The sequence below is a fragment of the Engystomops pustulosus genome, chromosome 6 (assembly GCF_040894005.1).
Source record: "Engystomops pustulosus chromosome 6, aEngPut4.maternal, whole genome shotgun sequence".
NCBI classification, from domain to species: domain Eukaryota; kingdom Metazoa; phylum Chordata; class Amphibia; order Anura; family Leptodactylidae; genus Engystomops; species Engystomops pustulosus.
In genome coordinates, this window is record NC_092416.1 from 31149275 (window position 1) to 31172059 (window position 22785).

The 22785-nt window shown below is 42.0% G+C and overlaps 1 protein-coding gene across 1 annotated transcript in view; it reads right to left on the reverse strand.

The window, feature by feature from the left end:
* Window positions 1–3882: 3882 nt before the first annotated feature.
* The window catches only part of LOC140134811 (serine/threonine-protein kinase SBK2-like), a 43828-nt gene continuing 24925 nt past the window's right edge, over window positions 3883–22785 (reverse strand). The window contains exons 2-4 of the mRNA XM_072155463.1: window positions 22014–22189; window positions 18583–18785; window positions 3883–4543 (exon numbers count right to left, since the gene is read on the reverse strand). Of these exons, the coding sequence (XP_072011564.1) occupies window positions 3998–4543; window positions 18583–18785; window positions 22014–22179 (915 nt within the window). The 5' untranslated portion in view covers window positions 22180–22189 and the 3' untranslated portion in view covers window positions 3883–3997. The remainder of the gene's footprint in view (window positions 4544–18582; window positions 18786–22013; window positions 22190–22785) is intronic.

The window sequence follows — 22785 nt, forward strand, 5'->3', positions numbered from 1 at the left end:
ACTCTATATTCTCATTACTACTGGTGACCAGATCTGTTGAAGGCTGTTTGAGATTTTGTGAGTTCCTGTGCTTCCTGTGCCCATAACAAGTCGTCACATCTCAAGCCAGCAGGTCTGCTCCTGCCATTGCCGATACCCAGTTGCCTGTGGACCCACATAGCCATGGACTTTATTATGTATCTCCCATCTTACAATGCAATCATCTGAGTAGTAACGGATTGGTTCCCCGACAAGAAACGCAGACCCCCAGTTTTTTCTACAGGTGATATAGAGTGTGGCTCTCCTCCAGATATGTCCAGCTGAAGATTCCCAGCTATAAACTAGGGCCACGTTTCCTGGGATCGTTTGGGGTGCTGAAGCGTTTCAACTCCTTCCATGTCTCTCTCCTGAAGCCAGTCATCTTGAACTGCTTTTCCCAGCAAGTTCCTCCTCCTGCTCCCGTAGCTTATTCCTCCAACGTCTTTGAGGTCAAAGAGGTCCTAGACATGAAGATGGTAAAAAGGAAGCGGTTCTTCCTTGTCGACTGAATGGGGTTCGGGCCAGGGGAGAGATCCTGGGAGCCTGAGGATAACATATTGGACCACACTTTCCTACAAAGATTCCTTCAGTCCAAGAAGGAGAGGCCGAAGGGGGGGTACTGTCACGAGTGCCCCTGCAACCCATGTTCCATGGTCTCCTCACTCCAACGCGCGTCCCTGCCTCCTAGGGTGTGCGCAAGCCGGCCATCTAAGATTTAAAGGTCCAGCGCACCAATGATTGGTGCTGGCTGACCACCTTCCCATTTAAATTCCCAGCCCCATCTTGTGCCCCCTGACGGATCTTCGTGCCTTGTGCCTTAGAGAAAGCTGGTTCCCATGTCCTCTGCGTTCATAGTGATTAGTGACCTCACTCCTCTGTTGCCTGTCCTGGCCTTCCGCTACCTCCCCGACTCTCGATTCCGTGCTGCCTATCCTGACTTCCTGCCTGTCCACGACTCCGTCTCTGCCTCACGACTCTGTACCTCGCCTTGGCTGCCACAGCGGACAAAGTTGCGCCTGTGCAGTGACCTGGTGGTACCATGCCGCAGCAAGTCCAATCCGGTTTGGACTTCAAGCTCTGTAAATTGATTATCTCATAACGAGAAAGCTTAAAGGACATCTACCCCCAGGATCATGGAATCTAAACCAATCATAAAGACATACTGGTGTGTGCCCCTACTGGCAGTTTCTGCTCTTCTTTAAACTCCTTATGCCCTGTTTTTTAAGAAAAAGAGTTTTAAAATTATGCAAATGAACCTGAGAGACTCCAGGCTCCATTGATATCTATGGAGCCTGGAACCCCTTAGGCTCATTCTCACAATTTTTTTTTTTTTTTAAAAAACAGGGCATAAGAAGCTAAAAGAAGAGCAGATCGTGCCAGAGGGGGCACACACCAGTATGTCAGTGTGCATGGTTTACAATCCTTCATCCTGGGGGTAGATGTCCTTTAAGCTTTCTCGCTATGAGATAATTAATATAAATAACCTGCAAAAACCAATATAACCTATTTTCACTGTTTAAACAAGACAATAAGCTCTGAATGTGCTAATATATTTGTTAACAAAAATTAATTAAAAAATAAAATTATAGATGAAATGTATTTTATTCATCCGGACTGTGGAAACAATGTGTCAGTGACAGCAAAGAAACAGTGGAAGGTGAATATCCTTGATGAGGATGGAAACTTTATAGGAAGCATCATTGAGTTTCCAGAAGTCTTAATGGAGGGGGAAATACAAGAACTAGTTTTAATATGGATGTTTGAAATGTCTAAAGTTTTAGGCATCTGAAAGTATAGTAGAAACTAATGATGAGGGGACCCAATCCCCAATGTTCGGGTTTTAGTGAACATTGTGGGTTTGTGTCCGTATAGAACGAACCCAGACTGATAATTTCCATCGCGAATACTGACGGGTCTGCTCATCACTGGTAGACTCACAAACATCTATGGGGGCACTTATTGTCCCACCAAAGCCAGACCACAGTAAGCCTTGACTGATTGAAAGCAGAGAAAGGGGTTCGGAAAATATCCTATATGTGAAGGGAGGCAAATTTGTTTTGGAGGGAGCATCAGTCACCAGGAAAAGCCATCAAGGAGGTCTGACACAGATGGAGAAGCAAAGTCCAATGCTTGAATCACCTTATTCTGTGCAAACTTTTCAATTCTTTCACACATTTTGGGCACATTGAAATGAGTATGAAGTTGGTGCCTATGGTTGGTTGTGTAGGTAAGAGACGCTTAGCGATTTCCTCTTAATTACTTCAGCTGAAAATGCTTTATTAAGGTAAAAACAAAGTATTAACTAATGATGGGTATTGCTCGACGACAACAACAAAAAAGTACCTGTGCCCCTCTTTCCCCCGTAATCCGCTCCGGCCGCTCCGGATGACGTCCATGACTATCCACTTAACCATTGGAGACAGCTACTGCAATAAGTTGCAGTAGATAATAATAATTCTTTCATATAGCGCACACAGATTCCGCAGCACTACCTGGAGCTTGCCAAATCAGTCCCTGTCCCCAATGGGGCTCACAATCTAATCAACGTACCAGTATGTTTTTAGAGTGTGGGAGGTAACCCACGCAAAAACGTAGAGAACATGCAAACATGCTTTGCAGATGTTGACTTGGATGGGACTTAAACCCAGGACCTCAGTGCTGCAAGGCTGTAGTGCTATTTACTAAGTAACCGTGCCTCCGTATGTTTATATCATTACTACATTGATGATCTCCACCAAAAAAAAACACCAAATACCTGACATCAGAGACTGTAGAAGAGGACAGAAGAAGAGGGCTTGGAAGCAGGAAGAAGAAGAGGACAGGAGAAGAGGACAGAAGAAGAGGGCTAGGAAGCAGGAAGAAGAAGAGGACAGGAGAAGAGGACAGGAGAAGAGGACAGAAGAAGAGGGCTAGGAAGCAGGAAGAAGAAGAGGACAGGACAAGAGGGCTAGGAAGCAGGAAGAAGAAGAGGACAGAAGAAGAGGGCTAGGAAGCAGGAAGAAGAAGAGGACAGGAGATGAGGACAGAAGAAGAGGGCTAGGAAGCAGGAAGAAGAAGAGGACAGGAGAAGAGGACAGGAGAAGAGGACAGAAGAAGAGGGCTAGGAAGCAGGAAGAAGAAGAGGACAGGACAAGAGGGCTAGGAAGCAGGAAGAAGAAGAGGACAGAAGAAGAGGCCAGAAGAAGAGGGCTAGGAAGCAGGAAGAAGAAGAGGACAGGAGATGAGGACAGAAGAAGAGGGTTAGGAAGCAGGAAGAAGAAGAGGACAGGAGAAGAGGACAGAAGAAGAGGGCTAGGAAGCAGGAAGAAGAAGAGGCCAGAAGAAGAGGGCTAGGAAGCAGGAAGAAGAAGAGGACAGGAGAAGAGGACAGAAGAAGAGGGCTAGGAAGCAGGAAGAAGAAGAGGACAGAAGAAGAGGGCTAGGAAGCAGGAAGAAGAAGAGGACAGGAGAAGAGGACAGAAGAAGAGGGCTAGGAAGCAGGAAGAAGAAGAGGACAGAAGAAGAGGCCAGAAGAAGAGGGCTAGGAAGCAGGAAGAAGAAGAGGACAGAAGAAGAGGGCTAGGAAGCAGGAAGAAGAAGAGGACAGGAGAAGAGGACAGAAGAAGAGGGCTAGGGAGCAGGAAGAAGAAGAGGACAGGAGAAGAGGACAGAAGAAGAGGACAGAAGAAGAGGGCTAGGAAGCAGGAAGAAGAAGACGTAATCTGCCTTTTCTATATGAATGTATAGTATTACTTGCAGTTAGGATTTTTTTTTGTTTTTCTCATCAGCATCTCCTTCCTTTCTGGCTGTCAGATAGGAGTTATTTTGGAGGGTTCCCGAATTCCAGTAAAGACTGTATTTCTCAAGAATTGTAGACAAAAAAGCTGCTTTTAGAATACACTGCTTTACTGCTCGCTTATATATAATTACATGTTACACAATCACATTAACGTAAATAAGTAGGAAATTTACAGCTACGGGGACTTTGTACGTGGTCAATTTATTTCCAGTTGTCCACTCTCCATGGATAGTCCAGATACCATAACGCCTTGCTCACTGGACTCCTATTAAGTGGATTTAAGGCCATCAAATTCTTCAACATATCCATGGCCTCTGAGGTCAGTTTTTTCCAGTGCCAAGCCAACTGTTCCTCACTGCCGGTCTCCTGCCATACGATAAAGTCGTCAAAAAATGGGTCGGATGATAATGTTTTTTCCCACGGGAAGAACCCTGTTAGCAAACAAAAGAGAAGCACTCCAAAGGCCCATGCATCGAGAGTGAAATCTATGGGTACCGCTTCCCCATTCTGGGTGTTGCTTAATTCCGGTGCGGTGTAGGGGATGACACCCGATACCAGTTTCAGCAATGTACCCTTGGGGCGTGTTAAGCCAAAGTCAGTTAGTTTGATTCTTTGACAGTTGGGACCAAAAAGAAGAACGTTTTCAGGTTTGACGTCTCGGTAGACCAGACCTCGGCTATGAATGAACTCAAGAGCGCTGACCAGTTGTTTGGTGCAGACCTTGGCAATCGGCTCTGGTACGCCCTCCTGTAAGTAGGAATGAAACATGGAAAAGTCTATTAAAGCATACAAATAATAAGAATTATCTTATACACTGTCTGACAATGGCCACATTCTACTTCTTTATGTGTTGGGCCGGCTTTACATGAATATATTTATAGTCTGTGAAATACTGGATCGTCCTCTATACACATGTAATATGGAGGATTGTCCTGTATACACATGTAATATGGAGAATTGTCCTCTATACACATGTAATATGGAGGATTGTCCTCTATACACATGTAATATGGAGGACTGTCCTCAATACACATGTAATATGGAGGGTTGTCCTCAATACACATGTAATATGGAGGATTGTCCTCTATACACATGTAATATGGAGGATAGTCATCTATACACATGTAATATGGAGGATTGTCCTCTATACACATGTAATATGGAGGATTGTCCTCTATACACATGTAATAAGGAGGATTGTCGTCTATACACATGTAATATGGAGGGTTGTCCTCTATACACATGTAATATGGAGGATTGTCCTCTATACACATGTAATATGGAGGATTGTTCTCTATACACATGTAATATGGAGGATTGTCCTCTATACACATGTAATATGGAGGATTGTTCTCTATACACATGTAATATGGAGGATTGTCCTCTATACACATGTAATATGGAGGATTGTTCTCTATACACATGTAATATGGAGGATTGTTCTGTATACACATGTAATATGGAGGATTGTCCTGTATACACATGTAATATGGAGGATTGTCCTCTATACACATGTAATATGGAGGATTGTCCTGTATACACATGTAATATGGAGGACTGTCCTCAGAGCCTTATCTATGGACTCCTATGACGCTAGTAGTCCTTGTCTACGCTAGTATTCCTTGTAAAACAGTACTTCCATAGCACGTAGGGGACTCACAGGTTCATGGATGATGCTAGGAATCCATGTCCCGCAGTTTTAATTCCGTAAAATTTACTGCATACACTCCTATAAAGCTAGCCATAAAAAACTTGTGTGATCAAAGACATCACAGCCGATACAGCAGCAGGCACTTTTGGAAAACAGCTGCTATCATTTTTCCAGGGAAAGCCCCAGATCACTAGGCCTTCTGTCTGCAGCAGCTGCAATGAAATATGCTGGCCTTAAAGGAAATCTACCATCCAAATGAATCCCAAATAAACCAGAGACACTTACCTACAGTTCCAGGCAGCATGACTGTGGTGATCTTCTTATATTTGATATCCATGGCCTCCTTCCTTATAAAATTAACTTTGACAATTATGCTAATGAATCTGGAGGGCTGTGGTGGTGTTACCAGATGCCCTCCCTACTGTAGCTTCACAGGGTGTTAGACGGTTCCCCCCCTACCCCTGCTCACTCAACGCCCCCCCCCCCCATCTTCCTGATGTAATATCACTGAAACAGAGGACGTTTCATCACATAGTAGGAGGGGGTAAGTGATGCTGCACAGTGTAACAGTCTGTGAAACTAAAGCAAAGAGGGGCTCAGATAAGACCATTAGGCTCATTAGCATAATTTTAAAAGTTGATTTTAGAAGGAAGGGGGCCATGGATAACAGTCACAGTCCCTGGATCTATGAGTAAGTGTCCCCGGTTTATCATGATGGTAACATGTAAACTATGCGTTTCGGGAGCGCAACGTTTCCTTCATCAGGTCCAATAGCATGGGAGGCCAAATCAGGAAAAAAGAAAAGTGAATGGAGACATTACAGGGTATTGGGGAGAAGAATTAAAGGGGAGCTGACAAGTCGCCTAAAAACCATCCGTCATGGCACTGTGTTTTAACTTCGAGGGGGGGGGGGGTGTTTCTGAGTTTACATACCCCCTTCCGAAGAAGTTAAAACACTTTGCCAGAACTGTACTGATAAAGGGAAAGGTGCATTCCTGAAATGCGTAGTCTACTTTTACTAATAAACTAACATATTTGGGGAGATTTATTAGAAGTGTCTGAGGTAAAATTGATCTATTTGTCTAAAGAAACCAGTCAGAGCTCAGCTTTAATTTTATAAAGTCCTGTGGGGAAATGAAAGCTGAGCTCTGATTGTTTGCCATGGAACAGTTCTGATAAATCTCCCCAATTCTGTCAGTTTGAGTAGGGGGTGAGCATCTGATTATATTGGAGACAGTGACAACTTGTAGGCCCCAAGCCTTCTAGGCCCGGATGCAGCCTCAGCCTGTGTGTGAGCTATCGTGATCTATAGATATTGTGGTGATCTGCTGCCTGGATTTAATGACTACACATACGGAGATGTTTTATTATTGTTCTTCCATTTATGTAGAAGGTTTGTTCCTATAAATCATGTGTAGAACAAATAAGGTTGTATCTACAATTGAGTAACAACAATAAAAATAAACAGTTTTTATGGGTTTTTTAAAAAAAAAGATAAGATTTCTGTAGTGATTAAATAATGAATTTAGGTGACTGGGTGACATCTAGAGGACAATCCTCCATATTACATGTGTATTGAGGACAGTCCTCCATATTACAGGTGTATAGAGGACAATCCTCCATATTACATGTGTATAGAGGACAATCCTCCATATTACATGTGTATAGAGGACAATCCTCCATATTACATGTGTATAGAGGACAGTCCTCCATATTACATGTGTGTAGAGGACAGTCCTCCATATTGCATGTGTATAGAGGACAATCCTCCATATTACATGTGTATAGAGTACAATCCTCCATATTACATGTGTATAGAGTACAATCCTCCATATTACATGTGTATAGAGGACAATCCTCCATATTACATGTGTATAGAGGACAATCCTCCATATTACATGTGTATAGAGGACAATCCTCCATATTACATGTGTATAGAGGACAATCCTCCATATTGCATGTGTATAGAGGACAATCCTCCATATTACATGTGTATAGAGGACAGTCCTCCATATTACATGTGTGTAGAGGACAGTCCTCCATATTACATGTGTATAGAGGACAATCCTCCATATTACATGTGTATAGAGGACAATCCTCCATGTTACATGTGTATAGAAGACAATCCTCCATGTTACATGTGTATAGAGGACAATCCTCCATGTTACCTGTGTATAGAGGACAATCCTCCATGTTACATGTGTATAGAGGACAATCCTCCATGTTACATGTGTATAGAGGACAATCCTCCATATTACATGTGTATAGAGGACAATCCTCCATATTACATGTGTATAGAGGACAATCCTCCATATTACATGTGTATAGAGGACAATCCTCCATATTGCATGTGTATAGAGGACAATCCTCCATATTACATGTGTATAGAGGACAATCCTCCATATTGCATGTGTATAGAGGACAATCCTCCATATTACATGTGTATAGAGGACAATCCTCCATATTACATGTGTATAGAGGACAATCCTCCATATTACATGTGTATAGAGGACAATCCTCCATATTACATGTGTATAGAGGACTATCCTCCATATTACATGTGTATAGAGGACAATCCTCCATATTACATGTGTATAGAGGACTATCCTCCATATTACATGTGTATACAGGACAATCCTTCATATTACATGTGTATAGAGGACTATCCTCCATATTACATGTGTATACAGGACAATCCTCCATATTACATGTGTATAGAGGACAATCCTCCATATTACATGTGTATAGAGGACAATCCTCCATATTACATGTGTATAGAGGACAATCCTCCATATTGCATGTGTATAGAGGACAATCCTCCATATTGCATGTGTATAGAGGACAATCCTCCATATTGCATGTGTATAGAGGACAATCCTCCATATTGCATGTGTATAGAGGACAATCCTCCATATTGCATGTGTATAGAGGACAGTCCTCCATATTACATGTGTGTAGAGGACAATCCTCCATATTACATGTGTATAGAGGACAATCCTCCATATTGCATGTGTATAGAGGACAATCCTCCATAGTGCATGTGTATAGAGGACAATCCGCCATATTGCATGTGTATAGACGACTATCCTCCATATTACATGTGTATACAGGACAATCCTCCATATTACATGTGTATAGACGACTATCCTCCATATTACATGTGTATACAGGACAATCCTCCATATTACATGTGTATACAGGACAATCCTCCATATTGCATGTGTATAGAGGACAATCCTCCATATTACATGTGTATAGAGAACAATCCTCCATATTACATGTGTATAGAAGACAATCCTCCATATTACATGTGTATAGAGGACAATCCCCCATATTACATGTGTATACAGGACAATCCTCCATATTACATGTGTATAGAGGACATTCCTCCATATTACATGTGTATACAGGACAATCCTCCATATTACATGTGTATGCAGGACAATCCTCCATATTACATGTGTATACAGGACAATCCTCCATATTACATGTGTATAGAGGACAATCCTCCATATTACATGTGTATAGAGGGCTATCCTCCATATTACATGTGTATAGAGGACAATCCTCCATATTACATGTGTATAGAGGACAACCCTCCATATTACATGTGTATAGTGGACAATCCGCCATATTGCATGTGTATAGAGGACAATCCTCCATATTACATGTATATAGAGGACAATCCTCTATATTGCATGTGTATAGAGGACAATCCTCCATATAACAAGTGTATAGAGGACAATCCTCCATATTACATGTGTATAGAGTACAATCCTCCATATTACATGTGTATAGAGGACAATCCTCCATATTACATGTGTATAGAGGACAATCCTCCATATTACATGTGTATAGAGGACAATCCTCCATATTACATGTGTATAGAGGACAATCCTCCATATTGCATGTGTATAGAGTACAATCCTCCATATTACATGTGTATAGAGGACAATCCTCTGTATTACATGTGAATAGAGGACAATCCTCCATATTACATGTGAATAGAGGACAATCCTCCATATTACATGTGTATAGAGGACAATCCTCCATATTACATGTGTATAGAGGACAATCCTCCATATTACATGTGTATAGAGAACAATCCTCCATATTACATGTGTATAGAGTACAATCCTCCATATTACATGTGTATAGAGGACAATCCTCCATATTACAGGTGTATAGAGGACAATCCTCCATATTACATCTGTATAGAGGACAATCCTCCATATTACATGTGTATAGAGGACAATCCTCCATATTGCATGTGTATAGAGGACAATCCTCCATATTACATGTGTATAGAGGACAATCCTCCATAGTACATGTGTATAGAGGACAATCCTCCATAGTACATGTGTATAGAGGACAATCCTCCTTATTACATGTGTATAGAGGACAATCCTCCTTATTACATGTGTATAGAGGACAATCCTCCATATTACATGTGTATAGAGGACAATCCTCCATATTACATGTGTATAGAGGACAATCCTGCATATTACATGTGTATAGAGGACAATCCTCCATATTACATGTGTATAGTGGACAATCCTCCATATTGCATGTGTATACAGGACAATCCTCCATATTACATGTGTATAGAGGACAATCCTCCATATTACATGTGTATAGAGGACAATCCTCCATATTGCATGTGTATAGTGGACAATCCTCCATATTGCATGTGTATAGAGGACATTCTGCATATTACATGTGTATACAGGACAATCCTCCATATTACATATGTATACAGGACAATCCTTTATATTACATGTGTATAGAGGACAATCCTCCATATTACATGTGTATAGAGGACAATCCTCCATCTTACATATGTATAGAGGACAATCCTCCATATTACATGTGTATAGAGGACAATCCTCCATATTACATGTGTATAGAGGACAATCCTCCATATTACAGGTGTATAGAGGACAATCCTCCATATTACATGTGTATAGAGTACAATCCTCCATATTACATGTGTATAGAGGACAATCCTCCATATTGCATGTGTATAGAGTACAATCCTCCATATTACATGTGTATTAAGGACAGTCCTCCATATTACATGTGTATAGAGGACAATCCTCCATATTACATGTGTATAGAGGACAATCCTCCATATTACATGTGTATAGAGGACAATCCTCCATATTACATGTGTATAGAGGACAATCCTCCATATTACATGTGTATAGAGGACAATCCTCCATATTACATGTGTATAGAGGACAATCCTCCATATTACATGTGTATAGAGGACAATCCTCCATATTACATGTGTATAGAGGACAATCCTCCATATTACATGTGTGTAGAGGACAATCCTCCATATTACATGTGTGTAGAGGACATTCTGCTCTGTAGCAGTTGATCTTATAGTGACATTTACTCCATCTAGTAACCTCATATAAGGCAGGAGGTGTATATTCAACGTTTCACTGATTACAGAATTATTTTAAGGGCTGATTTCCGCTATAACAGGACTGACACGTTACATATTATATGGGGAAGTCATCACTGTGGAGCTTATCTAGACTCTCCGGCTCCAGTAATCACTAGATCCCAGGGAGTAAAGCAGGAGGCTGCGCGGCTCATTGAGCGCTGTGAATACAGTGATCAGGAAGACACAGGCTGTAATTATCCGCCTCGGCTTTCTCTTTGGGGAGTCCAGTTCTTCCCTCTCGCAGCTGCACCAGGAAATCTAGAAACTTCCATGTTTATTCATGTGCAGTTTATATAGTCAGTAAGTTTTAGGTCTTTATTGTATCGCATTATCAACACCCAACATGTTGTTTAAAGGGAACCTGTCACCAGCATTTTCACATATACAGCTAGTGACAGGTTCCCATATAACATTATTAAAACCAATGACACCCTTCTTTTACCTAAAATGTTTGCCTCACAACCACATTAATTCAACTTTGTGCACTTACCTGGCTTACAGCCAAATTCAGCAGTGATTTAGAGGGGCAGTGACCTCCCCGGTTGAGTCCAGTGACCCTTCCCATTCTCACTCCCATAAACTCCGCCCCATCCTGTCATGTCATCTGGCTGGCCAGCTCAATTTTCGCACCTGCGTACTCCTCTGTAATACTGGCCACACACTCACCCCTCCGTCTCACTGCTGGATCTGGCTGTATGCCAGGTAAGAGCACAAAGTTCATTTTATGGGGTTGTGAGGCAATCATTACCGTATTTTTCAGACTATATGGCGCGCAAAAAATCCTTTGGTTTTCTCATAAGGTGCGCCTTATAGTCCAGTGCGCCTTATATATGAACCTAGACATTTTAGCAGGCATTTATTGATGGTGCGCCTTATACTCGGGTGCGCCCTATAGTCCAAAAAATACTGTAATCATTATTCAGTTCAAAGAAGGGCGCCATTGTGTTAATAGGACTCTATCGAAGCCTGCCACTAGCTGAATTTGTGAAAATATGTTGACATGTTTCCTTTAACTTCCAGACACTCATGTATACAATTTTAAAAATTACCATTTTTATCAAGAAAAAATATGAAAAAGAAATAAAAGTTAACATTTTGTCTAGGGGAGCGTAACGGCATGACGTAGCACGCAGCACGTCACGCTGCACAGCCGCCCTCCACATCTCCCGTTCCCCCACGCTGACCTGGCCCTTGGATCCGGCTCGAGACGGGAAGGGGGGACCCGGGCTTGCCCGCCCTGCCCCGCGGCCGTAGCAGCACCGCCGGGCATGCTGTTTTTTTTGTAGACACGGCGCTCACCATCGAAGGAGGCTGGCCGCTCGCGGCACATCTTTGGCGCATCTTTGGCGCTTAGGCGCCGAAACAGCTGGGCGCCTGCACGGCTAGGTGAGCTGAGCTGGGAGGACTGAGAAGACGAGCGGGGATCTGATGAAGTCCGGTGCCGGATGCACGCTGACCCGGAGGAGGGCGTTCTGAGATCGCTGCCGAGGCGGTGTGGCTGGAGTGCTATCCTGGGTGTCGGCGTGACCGGAGACAAAGGCTGCAAAAAGTTCGTCGTGTTTGGTCCCTGTTCTTCAAGCCTGAGATGACTGCATTCTGAAGCCGTTCGTCTAGATGGGTGAGATGTATCTGGCCTGAGATGTCGGCCGCTCGCAGCAGTTCGTTTGGATGGGTGAGATGTACCTGGCCCTAACCTTCCTCTCCCATGTATTAAGCTGTCTGCGTATGGTACTAACTCTGACTTTTTTCTAACCAACTTAACACCTGCATGACTTCTGCCTGCTATCTCTTTGCTATTTGTCCGCTATACGTCAGCTATTTGCACCCCTTTACCTAACTTTTTTAACATTGTCAGTAGCAAGCTATATCTCTGCAACTGCTTCCCACGGGGATAACATGCTATCAAGATCGCAGAAGATAAACTAATAACCACAACGTGGCATTTGTGTTATACTAACTCTGCACATAAAACTTTCTAACAACTGGACAATCCATTGGGGTGAACGGACCCTGCTTTTGGTTATGCCTGCCTTTTAGGACTCGCTTTCCTGGCTTGCAGAACATTCTGTGTTTTTCGATTAATCTAAATCTCTTTTGGTTTCTGTTTTTTATATTGCTTGCTATTTTTTCAGTGGCTTTATCTCGCCTACCGTACCAATTTAATACTGATCATTGTCAATCGTGCAGTATATGATGTGCTACCGTTAGGTTGCTGTATTTGGGTTCTTGGTTATTTGCCCAGTGGTATAATACTTTGGTTTAGAGGGTATTTATTTTGATATCAGGTATGCCTCCTAAAAATACCTCAAGGAAGTCCTTGGGGGCAGCCTCCCCCAAGGAGAAAGAGAAAGGAGGGGCTAAAGGAGACAATTCCTCAAAGTTGGATAAATTATGGAAATCCCCCCCAGTTAAAACACGTACAGGTTCGACTATACAGAAAAATCCTGAAAATGAGGCTCAAGACCCCAAAAATAAACCACAAGGCTCGAGATTGGTTACGGTAGAGGGGGAGGAACAGGACGGGGACGAGTCAAATATGGGGGGAGAAAATGTAATGTTAAAAGAGATCTTAGACTCCATAAAAACATGCAACGCAGCAATACTGGGTCTGACAGATCAGGTTGGGGCCCTGAGAGGAGATGTCTCTCTTATGAGAGAAGAGCTGAATAGGGTAAGAGATAAACAAAAAATAGCAGAAGACAAAATTATTAATATTGAGAAGGAGGTGGGCACTCTCAAAAAAATCACCTCCCGTCTGGAGGTAGAGAATAAGGCCCTTAAAGGAAAAATTGCGGATATGGAGGACCGCTCAAGAAGAGCCAACCTAAGACTAATAGGGGTTCCAGAAAAAGCTGAGGGGGAGAACCCTGTAAGTTATATTAAAGAATGGTTCTTGAAGGAAATAGGGAAGGAGCATCTCTCCCCGCATTTTGACATTGAGCGGGCTCACAGAATCCCGGCAGGTCCCTATATTCCGGGGAATACTCCCCGCACCCTTATCTGTAAAACGTTACTCTCGAGAGATCGGGATGTGATATTGAAACGAGCATGTGATTTAAAAGTTCTATCAATCCAAGGGGCTAAAGTTGCAATATACCCAGACTTTTCTAAGGACACCCTCCAGAAGAGGAAGAGTTTTCTGGAGGTGAAAAAAAGGTTGAGAGACAAGGGAATCATTTATTCATTAATGTTTCCGGCCAAATTAAAAATCATTTTTCAAGGCCAGTCCCAGTTTTTTAGTACGCCAGAACAAGTCTCGGACTGGTTAGATCTTAAGGGACTATGAATATGGATATTTTGGCCATCATATGTTGTTTCAGGTCAGCAATGGGGGGGATGCGGGTGAGGGGGGGCGGGAAAGTGGCTGAAGTAGGTAGAGTTGTACTACGGTAGAACAGGTGGGGGGATTTGGGGGGGGAGGGATGATCCGATGCTGGGGATGTTGTTTGGTCGTAGTGTGGTTTTTTTCTTTTTTTTTTTTTTTTTCTCTTTTTCTGTTTTTTTTTCCTTTTGGGTCTGTTCGTGCTCCTCTTCCCCCGTCTTTTGTGTAGATATAATATATGGGTACTAGGTTTATATTATGGAACATAAGAGGTTTAAAAGATCGCCTGAAACGCTGCATTATTTTTGATTATATTGTTAAACAACTACCAGCAATCGTTATTTTATTAGAGACACATCTCGATAAGGAATCTTTGGCTCTTGTAGAAAGGAGGTGGGCCAGTCAGGCGTATAACTCAGTTTTCTCATCATTTTCTAGAGGAGTCTCCATCCTGGTGCATAGATCAGTTGGCTTCCAAGTATTGGAAGCAAGGTGTGATCCAGACGGAAGATTTGTATTTTTGTTAGGAATACTAGATGGCATTAAATGTGTGGTGGCAGGAGTCTATATACCTCCCCCCTTTAGATATGACGTCCTGATAAGTCTACTGCGGTTTATGGAAAAGGTGGGTGATTGCCCGGTTCTGGTCCTTGGTGACTTTAATGCTGTTATGTCGGATAAGAAAGATCGTATAGGGAAAAAAAACCCGGCAAGTATAGAGAAGGGAGACACCCCCTTCGCTAGGTTTTGCCAGGAAGTGGGTTGGAGAGATGTGTGGAGATCTTTAAAGGGGGATCAACCGATATTTTCATGTTACAATCGCTCCCATAATACTTTTTCCCGGATTGACTTAGCGTTGGCTAATGATCTTGCCATCGATTGGGTGGGGAAAATTCGGTATGATAACCGTTCCATCTCTGATCACTCCCCGTTGGTTCTTGAGTTGTCCGGATCTGGGAAACCTGCTCTTAAGTTTTGGAAGCTCAATGCGCATTGGTTAGTGCTATTGACAGACGAGGATAAAATCAAGGAAGAGATATGTAGATTTATTGTGATGAATAGAATCGGGGCCAACCTTGGGTTAATGTGGGACGCTTTGAAATCCTTTCTTAGAGGGATATTAAATTCAGAAATTATATACCTGCGTAAGCAATGGGCCAGAAAGGAGAGGCTATTAAAAAAGGAGGTAAAAGAAAAAGAGGGGGCCTTTCTAGAGTGCGGCTCGAGAGAGCGGCACAATAGCTTTATTAGGGTACAAGAGGAATATAATAGACTTATGGCAGATAAGGCGACGCAGAAACTATTTTTTTTGGATCAGAGGGCACATTGTGAGAGTGGGGTACCCTCAAAGGGGCTTTTGCAGAAAGTTAAAAAACAACAGGAGGAAAATAGAATAACAGCCATTAAAAATAATTTGGGGGACATAACTACTAATGCCGAGGAGATTAGAGATACTTTTTTAAAATTCTTTCAAGGTATTTACTCCTCAGATTTGGAGGTGTCAATAGGGGATATAAGACACTTTCTAGATAATATTCAATTCCCTTCTCTCTCGAGGGAAAGGTCAGATGGGCTATCGCGCCCTATAACGAGTGCAGAGCTTGAGGAGTCCCCCGCATCCTCCAGACGTAATTCTGCCCCGGGACTGGATGGGCTTCCCCTAGAAATCTATAGTAGATTTGGCTCTATTCTTCTACCTCTTATGGTGGAGATTTGGGAATCTGCGCAAAGGGAGGGTAGGTTGCCAGATTCGTGGTATGAGGCAAGTATAGTTCTGATCCAAAAAAAAAATAAAGACCCATTGGAAGCGGAATCTTATAGACCGATCTCGCTTATTAATGCTGATGCCAAGCTGGTGGCCAAATTAATGTCAAATAGATTAAAAGAGTTCGCGCCAGTACTTATACATGAAGACCAATGTGGTTTTCTGACTGGTCGTCAGAGTAAGACCAATATAAGACGGCTCTTCGCGGGTCTGCAGATGGGCCGGGGGGGGGTCGCGCTCCATCCTGTCACTAGATGCCTCTAAGGCCTTTGATAGGGTGGAGTGGGACTTCCTCTGGGAGGTCCTGAATAGATTTGGGTTGGGTGCCCCGTTCGTGGATTGGGTCAGACTTTTCTATAAGTCCCCGAGGGTCTGTATTAAGGTCAATAGCGACTTCTCCCCTTTTTTTACACTCTCTAGGGGTACTAGGCAGGGATGCCCCCTGTCCCCGTTGTTATTTGCGTTCTTTATAGAACCTCTGGCAATAAAACTTAGGGCAGATAGGGAGATAGAGGGGGGAGGATTAGCTGGGCCCGAGGATAAGATAATGCTATATGCTGATGATGTTCTCCTATTCCTCAAAGACTCCGAAATATCGGCCCCAAAAGCCCTGAAGGTCATTCAGGAATATGGCAGATTTTCTGGCTTTCAGATAAATACCCATAAGTCGATTTTGGTCCCTTTGGATGATGACCCTCATCCCAATTATTTGCATTCTGAACTGAAGGTCTCCTCTTCATGTGAATATCTCGGCTTAAAGATCACGGCCAAGGTTGATGATTATATTACTCTAAATCTTGTTCCCTTATTAACAAAAATAAAAAATAAGGTGCTACCACTAAATCGTGCAGAGAGAGTTATACTTATAAAGAGTGTATTGCTACCCCAAATATTATATGTATTATCTAATTCTCCTTGTTGGATAGGTAAGAGATGGTTTGGGTTTATTCGTGCGATTTTAAATAAATTACTTTGGGGGAGAAAAAGGGTGCGCATTAAACAAGAAACTTTAATGCTTAATAAGGAAAGGGGCGGTCTTTCGCTCCCATCCTTCTATCATTATTTTCTGGCGGCACAGACCCAGTTTATCTTGGAAAACAGACAGTCTAACATATTCCATGCGATTACTTTGCAGTTGGAGCGAAGATTTGATTCAATTTTGGCTCTATTGGAGTCAGGCCAATTGAAGTGCCTTAACGTCAAAAGATTCCCCTTGGCACGGTTATTGGAGTATACTTGGAGAGATCTTAGGAGTTTATTCGGCATTAAGGGAGGATTTAAATTTACTCCTCTGTGGGGTAACCTTAACTTTTCGGAGCTAGCTAAAATGGAAGACGTTGGGTTCTGGGAAAGAAAGGGGATTAAGTCCTTGGAGCAGTTGGAAGAAGATGGGACATTGCCCTCCTTTCAGGATTGGTGCCTTAGGGATATTTTGGAGGAAAGGGATTTTTTTAGGTATTGTCAAATTGTGCACGCATATAGGAAAGAATTACATCACGATAGGTTCACGATACACTTAGGGGGTAAATTTACGGAATTATTAGATTTAGACGTATCACGACTTAATTTATCAAGTATTTATTGTCGACTTAGGTCTACTATAGACCAGAAGTTTAGTCATGTTACCCAATTGAAATGGTCAAACCAGGTTGGTTTTATCACTGTGGCACAATGGCGAGATATTTATAAGAATGTGGTCAGATCAACGATCAATTTAAATCACAGATGCACACAACTACACATATTATATAGAATTTATTTTTCACCATATTTAATGTTTAAAATTGGTTTAAGTGAAAACTCTAACTGCAGGAGGTGTAATTGCTCCCAAGCCGATATCCTACATGTTTTATGGGACTGTCCAAAGATCAACCCTTACTGGGAGGAGATATTCATGAGATTAGAGGATCAGCTTCAATGCTCTTTCCCGCGTGTCGCCACCTTTGGGGTCCTGGGCCTGCTCCCGATTCCCTTAGATGATAGATTAAAAAGTGACTTGGCCTTGAAGATTATCTTCCTCGCAAGACTAGTATTAGTCAAACATTGGTTAGATGATAAGTCCCCAACAGTGAATGAATGGAATAATTTAGTTAATCGTATAAAATCATACGAATGTGCGTACGAGAAACGCTATAGGAAGGGCAGCAGACTTAAGGATATTTGGAATCAGTGGAGTTTATAGAGGTTTTCTCTGTACTCCACTGTGTATCTATTGTGTCCACTCAGCGTCTCCAGCATCGGTAGAGGGTGGGGAGGGAGGGGGGGGTTTGGGGGGGGATTATGCTTATTGATTTTTGGACATTCTTTGCGATATGACGATGGCTCTTAATATGATGTTATTTACAACACGACATGTAATGATTCAATGTATTTTGGATAGTGTGTGATATTGCAAAAGATGTCTTGTAACATATTATGGATAACTGATAATATAAAAAAAAAAAAAAAAAAAAAACATTTTGTCTAAAAGGCAGATGAAAGCAGATCGTTAGATACACAGCATCTTTTAAAATGTCTGACTACGACTACGCACACTCATTGTCACAATGTATCATATAGAGTTTATAGAGTTTTTGAAAAAAAATGTTCTTACTGTTGGCTTTATAATGGAGATCAGATCCTTCTGCAGAGCAACTTCATACAGGAAGCCATAGTGCTCAGTAGATTCAAACGCAATGCCGAACATCCCGATGATGTTTGGGTGGGATGAAAGGGAGAGCGCCACACAGTATTCGTAGAGAAAGTTTTGACGTTTGGTAAGGGTCTTTGGCAGGAGCTTTAACGCCATAGGAGTTCCTTAAAAAAAATCAGTACAATATATAAGGCATATTAAAATGATGTAGACATTAGGCTGGGTTCACATATGCAACTAAAAATTGACATGCATGAGTTTCCTCCGGGTCCTCCGGTTTCCTCCCACACTCCAAAACATACTGGTAGGATAATTAGATTGTGAGCCTCATTAGGGACAGGGACTGATTTGGCAAACTCTGCAGCGCTGCGTAATCTGTGTGCGCTATATAAATATAGGAATTATTATTATTAAGTTTGCTTTTTTCACATACACGCCATATCCACTGCATACGTTGGCATTCGTTTTTACAATTAAAAACGTATACTTTTTTTAAAGAATTTAATTTTATGCTCCATATTTCGGCATATAAACGTATGTGACGGATTGATGCATATGCTGTAACACTTTATGCATACGTCATCCATAGACACCAGTGATAAAATAAAATGTCCACGTTTTGCATAAGTTTTCCAAAAGGACGTGAAAAACGCAGCAGCCCACGTTTTTTTCTCAACCAAAAACAAAAAGGATACAAACGCACATGACAACAAACGTACACTGTTTGTGCATGCACCGTGTCCATAGACATGAATGGTTGATTTTTTTTGTGAAAAATGTGTCCGTCAACAGTATGCAAAAAAGTAGATGCGAACCGAGCCTTAGTGTAGTAACCTTGAAATGAATTCCCAATAAAAGACAGTGCAGAATTCAGCCATAACTTATAATTTGAGCCAAGTTCAGGGCAGCAGGAACAGATTCACAAACAGTTAAAAAGGCAAATAAAAAATTGTTTTTTGTTGTGCAACCGTAACACACCCCTTTACTTAGAAATCTTTTTAACAAGGAACCTTATTGAATTTTCCCAGGGTTGGAACGTGTCTTAACACTTGGTTTTTTTACTGCCTCAAAAACAGAATGGAAGCAATGGTTATGGTTACTTTCACTGTGGTACGGTCCCTTAGGAACAAGATAGATGTCCTTAGATACGACCACCCCGCACTCTAGCAACGGTGGCCACACATGTGCTATTGAGGCACCTGACCACCTGGATTCAGATATGACCACCACAGGATGGCTGTGCCATTTCATATGCGGAAACAATTTGTTTCTTTCAGCAATCACTCAATGAGCGGTGGTCGTATCCAAGGACAGCTATCCTCTGTTTCTAAGGGACCATATAACTATATTTTTGGGAAATTATCTTCACAAAGAGACGTTTTTTTTCACAACATCCAGTTGAAGAAATGTAAGTATATGGCAAGATGAATTAAATTACATATCAATGTCACTTTAAGAACAAAATATCATAAAATTTCAGGCCAGAAAATCCTGCCCAGAAGTGTGTAGCAAAGGATCTGTCATACGGACTAGGACCGCCTGCGGGGTGCAATATCTTATGAGAACATGAGCTGCAGATCCTGTCGAGGCTGTGACTAAATCCGTGAGGGATATACTAACAGGGGCTTTTTCCGGACAGACCTGGGTTACAGCCATTTACAGAAGGAAGAGGTTGAAAGGTGACACTTAGGGTGGACAGTAGATTCATCAGATGAATCTATCCTCCTGAATTCCCGTTTTATACCATTGTTCTCCAGTCTTTTGACGGATAGTCGTGATATTAGCCTATAGAGGCAATGCTACAGGACATTTGGATGTAAGCTTTTTGGGTTCACAATCTGCTTTCACAGCTGAAGGATTAACATCTAACTCTTTGCAGTCGGGTTTGGCAGATAAATCGAATGTTGAGGAACAGGCGAGTGCTAATGTACTAATCCATCTTTTTAGGATATTCGGAAAGTGGTTAATAGCTATAATGCTGCTATTTCCAATTTGTTTGTTCTGTTGGGTTATGTCCAAGAATCCATTTTGACATTGAGACGGGGACATATAAGATCAGCGGGAGAGAGAGTGGTGACAACTTGAAAATGAATACTAATGAAGAAAGACCCGCAGCTCTTGAGAAGAGTCTTAAGGAAATGGTGTTGGCTCTTAACCATTTCTTTATGGATGGAAAAGATTATTTGAGACCGAAGCGGAAAAATGAAAAAAAAAAAAAAAAAAAACTCTAGCTTTAGTGAAGAAAATATTTTTGGAAATTTTTACAATTAAATATTCTTGCAAAATTATTTTAATTTATAGAGAACTGAGGTTACCAGCTCGGACTTCATGTAGGACAGTCCGGGAAAATCAGATTGTACAGTGAAAGAAACTAGGAACAAGGGAGATATTTTCTTTAGTAAAAAATTTTACTTTTTTTTCTTGGATCATTTTTTTTTTGCGGTTAAAAAAAGAGACCACATTAACGCAAAATAAAAAGTGCTTTACTATATCTGGAAAGAGGATCCTTTACTACTTCTACCACCTTGAATTTTTAGTCCTTTTATAGGCCCAGGCACTAAGTGCCATTGGCTTAAACACACACTATGCATATTAGGCTCTCTACTGTCAGGTGGGCGGTCCTGGACTGGAGCGGACATCATGGTCCCGCCCTACTTAGCATATTTGGTGTTGAAAATAACAGCACTGATTTTTCAGTAATGATGGGGGCCAGGAAAAATAATGTTGACAGCAGAGATTCCTGTGTCAATCTTGTTGGATGTAAACTGGCCACTCCTTAAAGGGGTTGTCCTGTGACAACTCAGTGGTGAGACCCCCATGGATTACGAGAATGGGGGTCTGTTGTATTCCGAGATGTCACCAGCTGCTCTATTCATCTCTATGGCGCTGACATAGATAGCCGATGACCACTTTCGTCGTCTTGGGGTACAATGGATCCCCCTTCTCGTGAGACCCACCACCCATCACTGAGACCCACACGATCAACAAGTTAGCGCCTATCCTGTGTAAAGGGGCTAACTTGTGGTCACTGCAAAACCCCTTTAAGTATTTTATTTTTCAGCCCTGTATTGTCATGGAGATGGGAGGGGGAAGCTGCTTTTTCGGAACAGCCGCCCAACAGATTTTTAAAAATTTGAATGACATTTATAGAAAACTAAGATATATTAGATAGTTTTTTACCTCTGGATTTAAAGTTGAAGTCCACAAAATCCACTAATTTCCCGCAATTTTTCCATGATATCTCTAAATTGTTTGTGCCCACATAGGTTTGTTTCTGATCCGATTAAAGATCCATAAACTTCATTGATGTTAGTTTGGGGGGCATTTTAGACAATAGCTCTGTGTGTACTGTATAGTTTTAATACACAATTTTTTTAAATGTATATTTTTACCTTTTTGACGATGGATTACCAATGTCACTTGCCCATATTTTCCTTTTCCCAGTTGTTTGATGAACTTGTAATGGTCGTCTACTTCTATTGTGATGAGGTTTTGAGCTGTGATCTCCATCATTTCCTGTAGCATATCATCCACAACTGAGCCATTGTTTGGGTCCATGTCTGTAGACCTAAAAAAAAAAGTGAATATTATAATATAATGTTATAACACCCCGGACAAACTGATTACTAAACACATAGGGGCACATTTACTTACCTGGTCCTGTCGCGATCCAGCGGCGCGTTCTCCGTCGAGGATTCGGGTCTTCCGGCGATTCACTAAGGTAGTGTGCCCGATGTCCACCAGGTGTCGCTGCTGCGCTGAAGTCTGTCAGAGTTCGCCGGAGTTCACCATCCTATCCTGGGTGCAGGTAAGCGCGTGTCGAGCGACACATTTTTTTTCTTCCGACGACCACGCCCGACGATTTCCATTGCATGCATGCCGATGCGCCACAATCCGATCGCGTGCACCAAAAACCTGGGGCAATTCGGCGCAAACCGGTAATTTTCGGGAAACCCGACGGAAAAGAGCGATTCGGGCCCTTAGTAAATGACCCCCATATTCTTTTCTGCTGTATATACTACAGCACTATATTGTGATCGTCTTCATTTATATCCGGAATCTGAGAGTTAAAAAAGATGTAAAAAAAAGAATATTGCTAGAGATGAGCAGACCCCAAGATTCCATTGGCCAATCACAGCCATGGCTAGTTGCTAGGGGAATCTA